This window comes from Asterias rubens, chromosome 10, assembly GCF_902459465.1.
Source record: "Asterias rubens chromosome 10, eAstRub1.3, whole genome shotgun sequence".
NCBI classification, from domain to species: Eukaryota; Metazoa; Echinodermata; class Asteroidea; order Forcipulatida; family Asteriidae; genus Asterias; species Asterias rubens.
Genome location: NC_047071.1, coordinates 10,333,860 through 10,347,280, shown reverse-complemented (window position 1 = coordinate 10,347,280; position 13,421 = coordinate 10,333,860). Strand labels below are relative to the sequence as shown.

General features: G+C 38.4%; 1 protein-coding gene across 2 annotated transcripts in view; it reads right to left on the bottom strand.

Moving 5' to 3' along the window:
- The window catches only part of LOC117296164 (tetratricopeptide repeat protein 37-like), a 49,104-nt gene that overhangs the window by 15,726 nt on the left and 19,957 nt on the right, over nucleotides 1-13,421 (bottom strand). For both annotated transcript variants that reach the window (XM_033779049.1, XM_033779048.1), the window contains exons 11-27: nucleotides 13,212-13,313; nucleotides 11,920-12,023; nucleotides 11,047-11,173; nucleotides 10,050-10,129; nucleotides 8,897-8,996; nucleotides 8,258-8,382; nucleotides 7,541-7,576; nucleotides 6,269-6,353; nucleotides 5,868-5,899; nucleotides 5,098-5,198; nucleotides 4,587-4,689; nucleotides 3,932-4,024; nucleotides 3,275-3,364; nucleotides 2,646-2,778; nucleotides 1,925-2,003; nucleotides 1,082-1,143; nucleotides 465-665 (exon numbers count right to left, since the gene is read on the bottom strand). In XM_033779049.1, the coding sequence (XP_033634940.1) occupies nucleotides 465-665; nucleotides 1,082-1,143; nucleotides 1,925-2,003; nucleotides 2,646-2,778; nucleotides 3,275-3,364; nucleotides 3,932-4,024; nucleotides 4,587-4,689; nucleotides 5,098-5,198; nucleotides 5,868-5,899; nucleotides 6,269-6,353; nucleotides 7,541-7,576; nucleotides 8,258-8,382; nucleotides 8,897-8,996; nucleotides 10,050-10,129; nucleotides 11,047-11,173; nucleotides 11,920-12,023; nucleotides 13,212-13,313 (1,653 nt within the window). The remainder of the gene's footprint in view (nucleotides 1-464; nucleotides 666-1,081; nucleotides 1,144-1,924; nucleotides 2,004-2,645; nucleotides 2,779-3,274; nucleotides 3,365-3,931; nucleotides 4,025-4,586; nucleotides 4,690-5,097; nucleotides 5,199-5,867; nucleotides 5,900-6,268; nucleotides 6,354-7,540; nucleotides 7,577-8,257; nucleotides 8,383-8,896; nucleotides 8,997-10,049; nucleotides 10,130-11,046; nucleotides 11,174-11,919; nucleotides 12,024-13,211; nucleotides 13,314-13,421) is intronic.

Below are 13,421 nucleotides of genomic sequence, written 5' to 3'. Positions count from 1 at the left end.
TGTACATACATGTACAAAATAATGTAAAAAATGCGCGACTAAAAAAAAACATGCGTGTGGCCGGCCCCACAGTGAAATACCATTGGGAGGACGAAATCCAAAAGAAACGGCCTTTTCAACTGCTCAGCAGCAATGGAAAGGTTTCCTGAAAGACTTGCCCGCTGTACAGCTAGCTACGCCATTGGGAAATTGTTTGGTCAAAAGTTTGCTGGCCCCGCACCGGGCACACATGTAAAAGTACATGCAAACAACGTGTAGTTTTATAATACTGCATAAACAAATCAATGTTTTTATAATCGAAATTGGGGGTGGGTGGGTGGGTCAAAAATCTTTGGAAAAGAAATCGAAATTTTAAAACATCGACAATTATGAACGGCCCCCAACACTAACCATAAAACTTGACTTAACAACCAAGGCTCAGAGAAAAGTGCCCTCTAGTGTTGATAATTACTACAATTACTTACATGGGTGGCCAGTTCAGTTGTATGGCGGAATAAGTCCATAGCCTCTTCACGTACAATAGTCTCAGCAACAAGAGCCTGCCCAATCCAACATTGTACATAGCTAGGCTCCAAAGACTGGGCTATCTTGAAGGCTTGGTGGGCTAGTTCTTGGTTGCCTTGGACGAGGTAAAGTGCTCCAAGATTGGTCCACGCCACAACATTCTAGACATGAAAAAGCAAGCTTAAATCCTTGAGTCTGATTGGTCGATCCATGACATGGCACACCTGGTGTATAGATGGATTGCAATGATGTCATGTGTAATCCATCTATCGTGTTGATGTAACTTCATGTCAACTCTTAAGATAAATCTTACAAAAAAAGATAAACTTGTCCCAAGTCCAACGTAGCCTTCGGCCTAATTGGACATGGGATGCAGAAGCGCTTATTTTCCTAGCATCCCACTCTAGCTTTTTTTTAAATTATAACTATAGCACTATAAAAAACTGAAACTTCACTAACAATAAATTCTCTCAAGGAGGGAGCCAATTTCTTTTTCACTTCATAACATGGAAAGTATATTTTATTCTGTTTACAAATAAATTACAAGTTTGAAGTGAGCATGCCAGTGACTTCTTACATTGGGTTCAACTTGAATAGATTTGATGAATGCGTGTTGTGCGAGTGCAGGATCATCCACACCTGAAATAAAACACCAGAAAAGTTCAGCACTACTTGATTTTTCTGCAAAGTTGTAAGTGATCAATTTCCCTTTTTTTGAATGAAAGGTTTGCAGAACTATGTTTGAATACTGGGGCATACATGTATTATGTTGTAGAGGGTTTACAAGTAAAGGGTAAAGTGTCGATGCGATGCAATCTACAGCCAACCATGCCAGAAAACACCAGTGCAAACCCCTTCTCTTAACAATAAGTGTACTGCAGTATACTGGGTTCTTTAAACCATAGAGATGCACAGCGGCCGCAAGCAGCTTTACTAAAATGCCAATAGTGGCCAAGAACAGCTACAGGATTTGACCTACATGTATTTCAGCTCAAACAAGAGGGTCAAAGAACAGGCATTGGACAGATTGACCATGTACAAAAACCACGTATTTCTGTTTCTTAATTATTTTTCTGATATTTTTGCCTGAAAATTTCAGGCAAAAAAAATTAGCAATGTCTGGCCATATGGTGAAGATCAGGTTGATCGTACTGATATGTGACAATCATACATAAATGAATGGTCAAGCATTACATGACAAATGGATTCTACGGCTGAACATCCAATTGTAAGGATGAAGCCATTTGCGGTCAAGCTTTGCTCAAGGACAGAAGTGCCACGACTGAGACCCAAAACCAAGCTCTGACAAAACCCGACCTTGCATCTGGTGCACTTAGACCACTCAGCCTGACATTCCATCCCGTCTAACAGGATTCACAATGTACACAAAGTTGACCACTGTTGGCTTTGACTTGCTCACCTTTGCCTGATGCAATAACACCCAGAGCTGTCCAGTGACTGTGGTTAGAGCTGTCCACAACTATGGCTTTCTTCAGACACTATAGATGTTGATGATAAAAACGAAAGAAGAAAACAAAGAGAACAAAAAGAATAATGAACAATCTGCAAAGAGGGATTTTATAATGCATTGTTGGTTTTTGAAACCCCAAATGTACTGATATCCTTAAAAAAAAAAAATCATTTTAAGTAAAACAAAAAGAGGAAAACAATAGTATACAAAAATTCAATTTAAAAAAAGGTATTTGTTTTTCATCTCACTGCTGTTTTCATGACTTTCACAGTAAGTGGCGCCCCATACCAAAGCACATCGGTTTCAGGCACTTCTCGGAAATGTTGAAACAGTATTTAAAGTGAAGACATCAGACATGATATTAATGTGGTGAGATGTCTTAAACATTCTATTGTTGAGAAACACTGGCCTTATAGACCCTAATTAGATGCTACTTGAGTGCTTATTCTTATCAATGGGTGAACAAACAAACACAGGTTTGTTTTAACAATAACATTACATGAAAAAAAAACAATCCGAGTAGAAATAGTGCCCCCACCCCCAAGAGTGATTTGAAACACGGTCCTAGAGGTGGATGGGGACGAAAGACACAGGGTACATGTGCCACTGTAGCAACCTGACTGCCCATATTATTATTTCAGATGTTACTATGTCTAGTGTGGATCCTTACCTGCAGAGCCTTGTCAGCAAGCTGAACGACGCTCGTTGCATCATCATTGCGAGACTGATGGTAGTAATTCATACCTAGATCATGCCATAGACTGGAACAACCACTCTGAAGGCGTAGTGCTCTCCCATAACACCTGCATTACATGGGAAAAGTCTTTCAACTTTACTATTTTATATTTATGGTAATGAAACCCAAGTTGCCTCTTAAGTGAACTTAATTCACTTCGGCACGCAAGCCTGAGGCAACCTGTAAACAAGGGTGCTTGCTATGTGAACCAGAAAAACCAGGGTTAATCCCTACTCTACGAAGAAAAGATTTCTGTTTTTTTTTTTAAAACTTGCAATACCAATCCTAGTACGCAGGATCTACGGTTTAATGTCACATCCGGAGGCCAAAGCAATTATGGTATTTAAGTATCTTGCTAAAGGATACAAGTGGCAAGACTGGAACTGGACTTTTCAAGAAATAAATCAAATTTAAACCATTATTTCTCATAGAAAATAAAGTCTTCATTCGAGTTGGTTTTCTCGTTTTTTCGATACGAGCGAGACTATACGCACAGTCTATAACAAGCAATCAAAGTTCAAACTAATTACTACAGCTGTCGGCAAAAGTTTTATTTTACTCACCGTGCTCCAATGGCAAGCAATTGCTTCTTACTCTGTGCCTTCTTCCCGCGTAGTGACTGGTCTACTATCAGGTTACTGGGCACTGTCACACTGTAACAGAAAAGCAATCTGCCTTTAGTTAAAAGCATTGGACACTATTGGTACTTACTCAAAATAATTGTTAGCATAAAAACTTTCTTGGTAACGAGCAATGGAGAGCTAATGATAGTATAAAACATTTTGAGAAGCAGTACCCTCTGAAGTAACTTAGTTTTTGAGAAAGAGGTTATTTCTCACTCAAATATAAAATTGAGACCTAAAGTCTTTTTAAGGCATCTAATCGGAAAGCAAACAAACTTGTGCAACAAGGGTGTTTTGTCTTTCATGACTCTCTTGCAAATTCGATGACCAATGAGAGACTTTGGGACGCTTTGCGCTTTGTGGCAGCAGACTTACCAGGTAAGTTTCCATTGGTTATATTGTTCTGAGCATGCGCACATTACCGTGAGCAATTAATGGATTTTACCTGGTAAGTTTGCTGCCACCAAGCGTCCCAAAAGTTCCCCATTGATTCCAAATTTTCAAATTGAGTCCTTCTTTCTAGAGAGAAGGCTCAAGAGGATTCTGAGAAAATTTCCTAAAATCGGAAAAAAACATCACACGTCTGATAAACCTAACCTGATGAGTGAGTCGCTGAGAGGATGTAGTAATGTGCAGGCATCACCTAACAGCTTCCACACACAGCTCAGATCAGGCCTCAATGACGACGCCCTATCAAAAGAAACACATGTACATCATCAACTTTAACATAAAAAGCAGGAATATTAGATTAGATTAGATTAGATTAGATTATAATTCTTTATTGTCCGCATAACATATACAGATAATTGTAGTATAGTAGTCATAATAACAATAGAACAATTGAATATTATTGTGGAAGTGTCGTTGCCGAACAGTTAAGACCAACGAATTCAAACTCTGGTGTTTCTGATCAGCAGAGTGTGAGTTTGAATCCCCCAGTGTCTTTAAGTGAGACACTTAATCATTGCTTCGTCCTTCGGATGGGACATAAAGCCGTTGGATGTGTTGTGTAAAATTGGGTCTCAGAATTCATCTCTACAATAACCTATCTTTCTGAAAGTTTGAGTACCTTGTTTGGTAGATACGTGCACTTTATAAGACTTTGGTATTATTATTATTATTACTTTTTCTGAAGAAACAACAATTGACAACAGTTATTAGCATCAATTTTTGCAACAGGCAACAAACCACAGGCTGAAGTTTTTCAATGGCTCAGAAAGAGTGAGCTGTCATGCCAGAATAGATTGCTCACCTCGCCAAGACCTGAATGGCTAGCTTGACATAGTCCACTGCTCTTCCATTGAAGTACTGCTGGAGCGAGGATTTAGCAAGACGGACGTACGTCTCCCCCTGACCTGAATATACAGTTAATTTAAAGGGAGCATTGGCCACCGAAGTTGCAAGAAAATAATGACAGAAAAAACACCCTTGTTGCACAAATTTGTGTGATTTCAGATGCCTAAAAAGGCTTCAGGCCCGAAGTCTTACAATATTTAAATGAGAAATTACCTCTTTCTCAAAAACTGTGTTACTTCAGGGGTAGCCGTTTAACAGCTCTCTATAGCATGTTACCAATTAAATTGTTATGCTAATTTTATGCTAAATTTATTTTGAGTATTACCAATAGTGTCCAATGCCTTTAATAAGTTTTTATAACAACTGAATCATTAATGTTTTATAGCACAAAAAATAGGTAGTGAATCACTCACAAATGGTACAAATGATAATGTATTTTGGTAGGTAACTTTTTTTTTGGTTTTTACCTTTTAATGCGGGGATATAGTCTGGGTCACTGTCTAAGATGAGTTGGTACTCCACCACAGCTTCGGAGTATACTTCAAGCATTTGCTTTATAGCCGCTATCCTAATTGAACAAAGAAAAAAGGAAACAGAATGCACTATTGGATTTGCAAATTCATTCTGATTCCTAAGAAAGTTTTCTTCATTCACTTCAAAAAATCATCCGAATACATAAGGCAAACTGAAAGTGGGGAAGAAATAGTTGCTTCAAAATTATAACTTAAATAACTTTTTTTTTTCTTTTTTTTTTCAGAAGGGAGCTGAGCTGCCTCACTTGCAACTCGGAAGCTGAATTGTTGAGGACCTGTCAAGAACAATTTTGAGCAACAGGCATGCAAGGGCACCATGCAGCCGACCATATCAACCCAAATATGACCACGGGGCACAGCCAGAGATTGCATTTGTTTGATTTTTCCGGAGGGTGGAAATTGGAGGTTCCAGAGAGAAACCCTCATGGCACAGGAGAGAACCCTACTCACAAATGGCCTAAGCCAGGAATCGGACCAGAGCCACAGTGGTGATAGGCAAGTGCTATACGCACTAGCCACCAATGCCACCCCAAAATCAAAAGTCAGAGTCACAATCAATCATGCGAAATCATTTTTAGAACAAATTTAGAATCAAGTGATTGGTGAGATTACAATTACAATAGTCATTGTGAATGGACGATTAGTAGGAGGGTTAATAAATTAACTCACAAACATCTTCAGCTTATTTAGAAATGTGTACTTACTGATACAAACAGTATGTTGCAGATGGATCAAGCTGTGTTCAAGAACAAGAACAAATTATAAGTTAGACCTGCATATATGCTCCCCAGGGAGTTGAGAAAGTTAGAGGAATGGTCCAGTATGCCTGATGAAGAGGAATAACAATACTAAAGACTTGTACTGTAATGCGCAACTATCCACTTTCCTGGGTTTTTAAGCAGAGGGCATACAAAAAAGACTTTCATATCAAACCCTGTGACATAAGATAAGTTTTAAGAAGAGATTTGAATGTTGTGGCCTAAGACTAAGTGGTAGAGAGTTCCACATGTGTGGCGCAGATGATGAAAAAGACTGTAATATAATGTATAATGTTGTAAACAGCCTTATAATTCTTCTTTCCAGATGAAGTTGAAGAAGTTCCTACCTCTACTCCTCTTGTAAATGCTTTGAGTGCTGCTGTATAGCTCCCTCTAATCATATACGCATCCCCAAGACATTCCCAACAATGCCTGCACATACAAAACACATCTTGTTAGTGAGTTCGTCAGGATATAAAAAAAGAACGTTGTACTGTAAAACCAAAAGCAAAAAAATAGCTAATGGGCTGATTGTTTTAATAATATAATAACGAGTTCTTATATATAGCGCATTTCACAATAAACCGTATCAATGCGCTTTACATTAGTCCCCTGGTCATTGGGCCAATGAACATCCCTTTTTAATCTTTCTCAGCTCCCATTAAGGAGTATACAGCCCCGAGCTGCCGCGGCGCTCCGAAAGCTTTTTCATTCACAATATCAACCTCTACCCTCACAGGTACCCATTTACACCCCTGAGTGAAGAGAAGCAGTTATAGTAAAGTATCTTGCTGAAGGACACCAAGTGTCACGACCGGGATTCGAACCCACACTCCGGTGAATCAGCACCAGAACTTGAATTTGATGCTCTTAACCACTCAGCCGCGACACTCTTTTGACCCTAGCAGAGTCTTTTTAGCCGTTGGGAAAGACTCTGCTAAGGTGAAAATGTCAGACCATTCATTATGTTTTGCGTTTATACCATATATCCTTTTGGTGCAGAAGCAATAAATATGTATTTCTATTTTCTCATGCTGTAAAAATCTGACAAATTTGACTTAAAACAACTTTGTGTATAACGAAGAAAACAACCTGTGACCTCCATATTAACTGGTGCTCTACCAACTAAGCTCTCTAGCCCTATGTTGCAGTCTCCCTATTTGGCGTTTGTCCCGTGTTTTGTGTAACGCATGTAAAACAACTCAGTGCACTTATCATAAAGAGAAGGGGTTAGCCCCGATGTTCCTGGTTTGATTGGCTGCATATTATATGCCACAGCCCCTTGTTAACCATTAGATGTTGCTACGTCTCATAAAAATTCAAACATACATGTACACATACATGTAGCCCCACTTACAGAAAATATTGTATGTTAAAGTGCCTTATCATCAATATCTTTGTTCAGGATACCAGTCAGTATAAGCCATTCAACATGTTAAACATGTAACAGCCATACATGTATAGCCAGGGAACACACCCAAGTAAACGATACAACATGGGAAGCAGCAGCCAGGGGATCAGTTTAATCTTGTTTTTACAAATAAGTTCCTAATTTAATTAACATATACCCTGTACATTGTAATTAATATTAATTGAATAAATAATCAATATCAACCCACCTGTCTTTAGGATCAGTTCGTAGTGCTGCCTGGAAGCTGTTATTATGAAAAACAAATGAAACAGGTGAACATTTTGTGTCAACAAAACTTCTCAAAAATCTTCCCCTTTTCTAGTTCTGTCATTAGAACTTCTGTTACAGATTCTACATGTAGGTGTCTGTGTCTTTTTTTGATCGCGCGTCAAGACCATTGCGCCACCGACTTTAAACCGGCCTTGGTCTACCTCATTGGGATAGTCTTGATAGTCATAGTAGTGCACCCTTAGTTTTTCCTCTCAGGGCGCTATTCTCAACAATAATCTGTCTTCAGCCTCATTAGAACTGTCTTTTGGGCATAGTAGTGCACCTTAAGACCACTCTCAAGGCACTATTTTCAACAATAGCCTCATTTTGACTGTTTTCTTTGGTAAAAGTAGTTCATCTTTAGTCTTAATCTGAAGGCGCTACTCTCAACAATTACCTGTCTATAGCCTCATTGTGACTGTCTTCATGATGAGCACTGCACTCTTGGTCTTACACTCAAGGCATTATTCTCAACAATTACCTGTCAATAGCCTTATGCCTATTTTTTGGTGATTAGTAGTGCACCCTTAGTCTCACTCTCAAGCCATTATTCTTAACAATTACCTGCCTTATGATTGTTTTTTTTTGGGGGGGGGGTGAAAGTAGTGCGCCCTTAGTCTCACTCTCAAGGCATTATTAATTCTCAAACGTTTACCTGTCTATAGCCTCATTGGGACTGCCTTCATGATGATAGTATAATCCCAGCCTCAGCCACGCCCACTTGACAGTTCCAGCAGCGGCAGTTTGGGTCACATTTCTGTATAACTGTACAGCAGATTCCTACGGAGAAGCAGATAACATTGAAACAGTCAGTTCTTAATGTCCAAACACCATAGAATGTAATACAAAAATAGTTTTTTTTCCTGCTAGACCAAGTTGAATCTCTTCTGGAAAATGGTAACTTTTTCACAACATTTTTGATACATTTGAAGAGAGTATGTCAACATCTCATACTGATAACTTCTTTGGCTCAAAAGTTGTGAAAGTAGAAACACCAAGAAATCCAATCGAGAGAAAAAAAAATTACAACAAAATAAGGGATTTAAGTAGAGTTGTTTATTGAACATGTACATGTACATTGGCACATTTTCATTCGATGCTAACTTTAACACCTTTGTGATGTTATTTACCAGAAAGAAAGTTGCCAGTTAATGTAATATCCAGGCACTTAATATTATGAAAAGAAATATTATTGAAAATTGCCTATTTTGGCTTCTTTCGCCATAAGAATATTTCTGACTAACTAATTTAACTTGATCGCATCACAAATTTGATAAGATGAAGTCATGCTTACCTTATCTCCCAAGTCAACGCAGGCATCTCCTAAAGACATCCCTGCTTCTTCGTTACTCGGCTTCAACTCAAACGCTTTCTGGTAGCATTTTCTCCCTTTGCTAATAAAACAAAGGAACAACAACATTACTGTTCTGAGCATGTGCACAGATTGAACATAAAAAACGCACATGGTATGAAGATGGTCATGGTGGAAAACTTCCCAAGAAATATTTTTGCCTTATAATAAACCTGTGAAAATTTGAGCTCAATCGGTCGTCAAAGTTGCGAGATAATAATGAATGAAAAAAAAAAAAAAAAAAAAACTATCACATGAAATTGTGTGCTTTCATATGCTTGATTTCGAGACCTCAAATTCTTAATCTGAGGTCTTGAAATCAAATTCGTGGAAAATTACTTCTTTCTCAAAAACTATATTACTTCAGAGGGAGCCGTTTCTCACAATGTTTTATACTATCAATACATGTAGCTCCCCATTACTCGTTACCAAGAAAGGTGTTATGCTAATAATTATTTTGAGTAATTACCAATAGTGTCCACTGCATTTAAAGCCATTGGACCCTTTCAGTAAACAGTATTGTCCAAGGCCCACACTTCGTGTATCACAACTTCTATATCAAATAACAAACCTGTGAAAATTTAGGCTCAATCGGTCATCGGAGTCTGGAGAAAATAACGGGAAAACCCACCCGTGTATCCGCGCGTTTCGCCGTGTCATGACATGTGTTTAAAATAAATCCGCAATTCTCGCTAACGAGAATTTATATTGTTTTACTGTTTTCTCAAAAAGTAAAGAATTTCATGGAATAATATTTCAAGGGAAGTCTTTCACCGCTACCTTCTGTAAACCCTGTAAGTTATTTGTAAATCTGTGAACTTTTTGTTTTGTTTCTGTACCGAAAGGATCCAATGGCTTTAAAGTGGTCCAAAATTTATCGTTTGAAAACATACATTCCCAATTTTCTTGTGTGTCTGATGACCACTTAAACTCTCACATGTTTGCTATTTCTTGTGTAGTAGGTGCCATTAAGAGTGGCTTCTGCATGGTCTTCGACAATACATACCAATTTTCTAAACCTTATCTTGAAAGAAATTAATCCAGGTATCTATGTCATGATATTACATGTAGCTTGTAGCACCTCAAAGTATTTTACCTTTTGTCACCGACAACTTTCCAGTAGAAGTGGCCAAGGAACAGAAACGTGTCTGAATAGTAAGGATCCAACTTTGCAGCCTGGATGAAAAGAAAACAATCATTAACTAGTTCACAGACACAAATCTGAAATATTTTTACTTGAGAAAAAAAATGCTCTAAGTCCAAAAGGTAATGTTCACCGAGATCACTGCTTTTTTTGTATTAAATTTCAGCTAAATTAATATTTTGTTATTACAGTTTTTGGGGTATAGCAACATTTCAACTACACTCTCGGCCATAACTCGTTGGGCCCCCACACCACGTCCCCCTTTCAGTGTTGTTTCTCATTGCGCGATCTTCGCTGCCATCAACATTGAGTGGGGGAAATGAGGGAATGTTTATAGTCATATTGCAAATGGGTGGTCCAAGCATTTTGGCCCGGATTGTAGCTTATTCTAGTCATGGTCATCGTCAGTCTTCCTGAAATGTTTTGACAGGTGAGGATTAGAGCAAGCTAATCAAAACATAGCGACCAATGAAGAACTAACTCCATGACAGTGGAGTGAATAACGAGAAGTCCCCTTGATCCACTAAAGCAAAAGCTACTTCCGCCTACATGTAGGTAGTAGCTAAAAAGCAGGACAGTTCTTTCCAGGACTACTTAGTCTCTTGAATTCCGAAATCTCTTCCGCAGCAGTAGCAATACCTACATCGTTTGTAGTACCCGCTGCTAAAACATAGGATTCGAACTGCCTCTAGCTATCGGGCAATCCCCGTGGTCTAGTTGGCATGACACTGCTCCAGAATTGCAAAGGTCGTGGGTTCGAATCCCACCTGATTAATATGCCTGTGATTTTTGTTCACAGAACTTTGGTAAGTTCTGAGTATACAGTGTTTAAACACATTGGTGTTTATGGGTAAAAACCAAACTGAATATACACATGGTGTATTAGCGAAAAACACAATATACAAAAAACAGTTTGTTCCCACTTTAAACTGAATGGTGTTACATGTACCTTCAACAGTGACGCCAGTATCTTTGACTTGTCACTCCTTGTTGTCTGTCCCATCTCCCAGTAAACCTTTCCCAGCCAGAAATGGTAAAGTCCACAGTCTGATGCAAGACTCAAAGTGTCAAGAAACCTTACCAAATTAAACAATCATATCATGGGTGTGTTACATGTACAATTAACTTCCAGAGAAAATATTAGTCAAGAGAAGACGTTTTTTCATGGAAGCCATTTTGATTTCTCAATAACTCTTAAGTCAGCAGCTGATTTCACAAAACGCTAGGATTAATCTTATCTCAAGTTAGGACGAGTAACTCAGGATGGGTTCAATGCGTCCTAACGTCTATGGTTTTGGAACGCCACTCATCCTATAAAAAGTCCCAAGATTAATCCTCAGTTAGGAGAATTTGGTGAAACCGACGACAGGTCCGAAAAAACTGGGTGTTTTTCTCATCAAATATACGATAAGAAGAGCTTTCAGATAACAAAAAAGTTAGACTTTTGTATATTACAAAAGCAAGTACATGTACTTCCCAACATATATAATGTTTATGACATTAATAAACCACAATGTCATAGCTGGTGTTGCAGCTTTGTAAATTCCTCAATTGACCCCAGGTCACATCATTTGCCTGCCATGGTTTGCCCAGAAATGCAGGCATGATATTTGGTCCTTGGAAAAAAAATATAGGAATGTGGTTGAGTACAATGGCTGACCTACAATAGAGAACATGAAGAAGCTTCTTAGAGTGACTTTTATCAAGCTACTTTATCACAAATTTACCGAAGAGCAAAAAAGTCATAATCGGAAATCAGACTTAAGTAGGGAGAATATCTATGCCTGAAAGATTATCTATAGTTGCAGTCGGCGATAATTACCTCTGTTCCGCCTGTTGGAATTGACCTTCAGCAATACAGATCCTTCCATGGAGAGCCAACACCTTGTCATCTTGACTGTTAACCACTTTTGCTTTCTCATAAAACTGGAAAATAAAACACATCAAAAGCAGCTGGATTTTGTTTAATTTAGTCTGGTGGGGAAGCCAAGGACTGTCCGAAAAATGAACGTAATCACCATGCTAGCCAAGAACTGAATGGAGAGAACTTCAGTCACGCTATTGATGGCAGGATTTCATTCAGTAATCACCATGCTAGCCAAGAACTGAATGGAGAGAACTTCCAGTCAGGCTATTGATGGCAGGATTTCATTCAGTAATCACCATGCTAGCCAAGAACTGAATGGAGAGAACTTCCAGTCAGGCTATTGATGGCAGGATTTCATTCAGTCGACAAAATGAACGTAATCACCATGCTAGCCAAGAACTGAATGGAGAGAACTTCAGTCACGCTATTGATGGCAGGATTTCATTCAGTAATCATCATGCTAGCCAAGAACTGAATGGAGAGAACTTCCAGTCAGGCTATTGATGGCAGGATTTCATTCAGTCGACAAAATGAACGTAATCACCATGCTAGCCAAGAACTGAATGGAGAGAACTTCAGTCACGCTATTGATGGCAGGATTTCATTCAGTAATCACCATGCTAGCCAAGAACTGAATGGAGAAAACTTCAGTCAGGCTATTGATGGCAGGATTTCATTCAGTAATCACCATGCTAGCCAAGAACTGAATGGAGAGAACTTCAGTCACGCTATTGATGGCAGGATTTCATTCAGTCGACAACATTCGGACTTCATGCCTTCAGATTGGAAAACTTTAGCCAGAAATTACCTCTTTCTCAAAAACTATGTTACTGCAGAGGGAGTCCTTTCCCACCTTGTTTATTCTATCAAAAGCTCTTTGATGCTCATTACCTATATCTTCTTAAACAATATGTATTTGTTTAGGATATACCAAGTGTCCAGTACCTTTTAGGGACGCTTAAACCCATTTGCTTCAATTTCTGTTGTTTTTCCTCATAACATCTTGATTTCTTTGGCAATGACATGATGCCCCTTTAAGTTCCAGTTATTATTCATTTGATTGATGTATTTATTTGTAAACAAAAATATCCACATTATTATTTAAAAATTGTAGTTTATTTACTCTGTGCATATTATGAGAGACAAGGAGTGTGTAGACATTTTCTGTTCGCTTGCAATAAACTTAGAAATCTCAAATCAAAGGTTTCTCTTTTAGGTATATAATTCATTTTAAGCTAGAACTTTACCTCTTTGGTCTTCTCAGCATTTCCCAGAATAAGATATGTTGAGCACAGTCCACAGAGGATGTCCAACTTATTGCCATCATCCTGCTGTTCGTCACAAAGTAACTGAAATAATAAACAAATTTTCATATTGGTGATGTAAAGATATAAATGCTCACAGAAGAGCCCTTTAAGTTTATAATAATATAGGTTTTATTCATTTTGGTTTCAAGT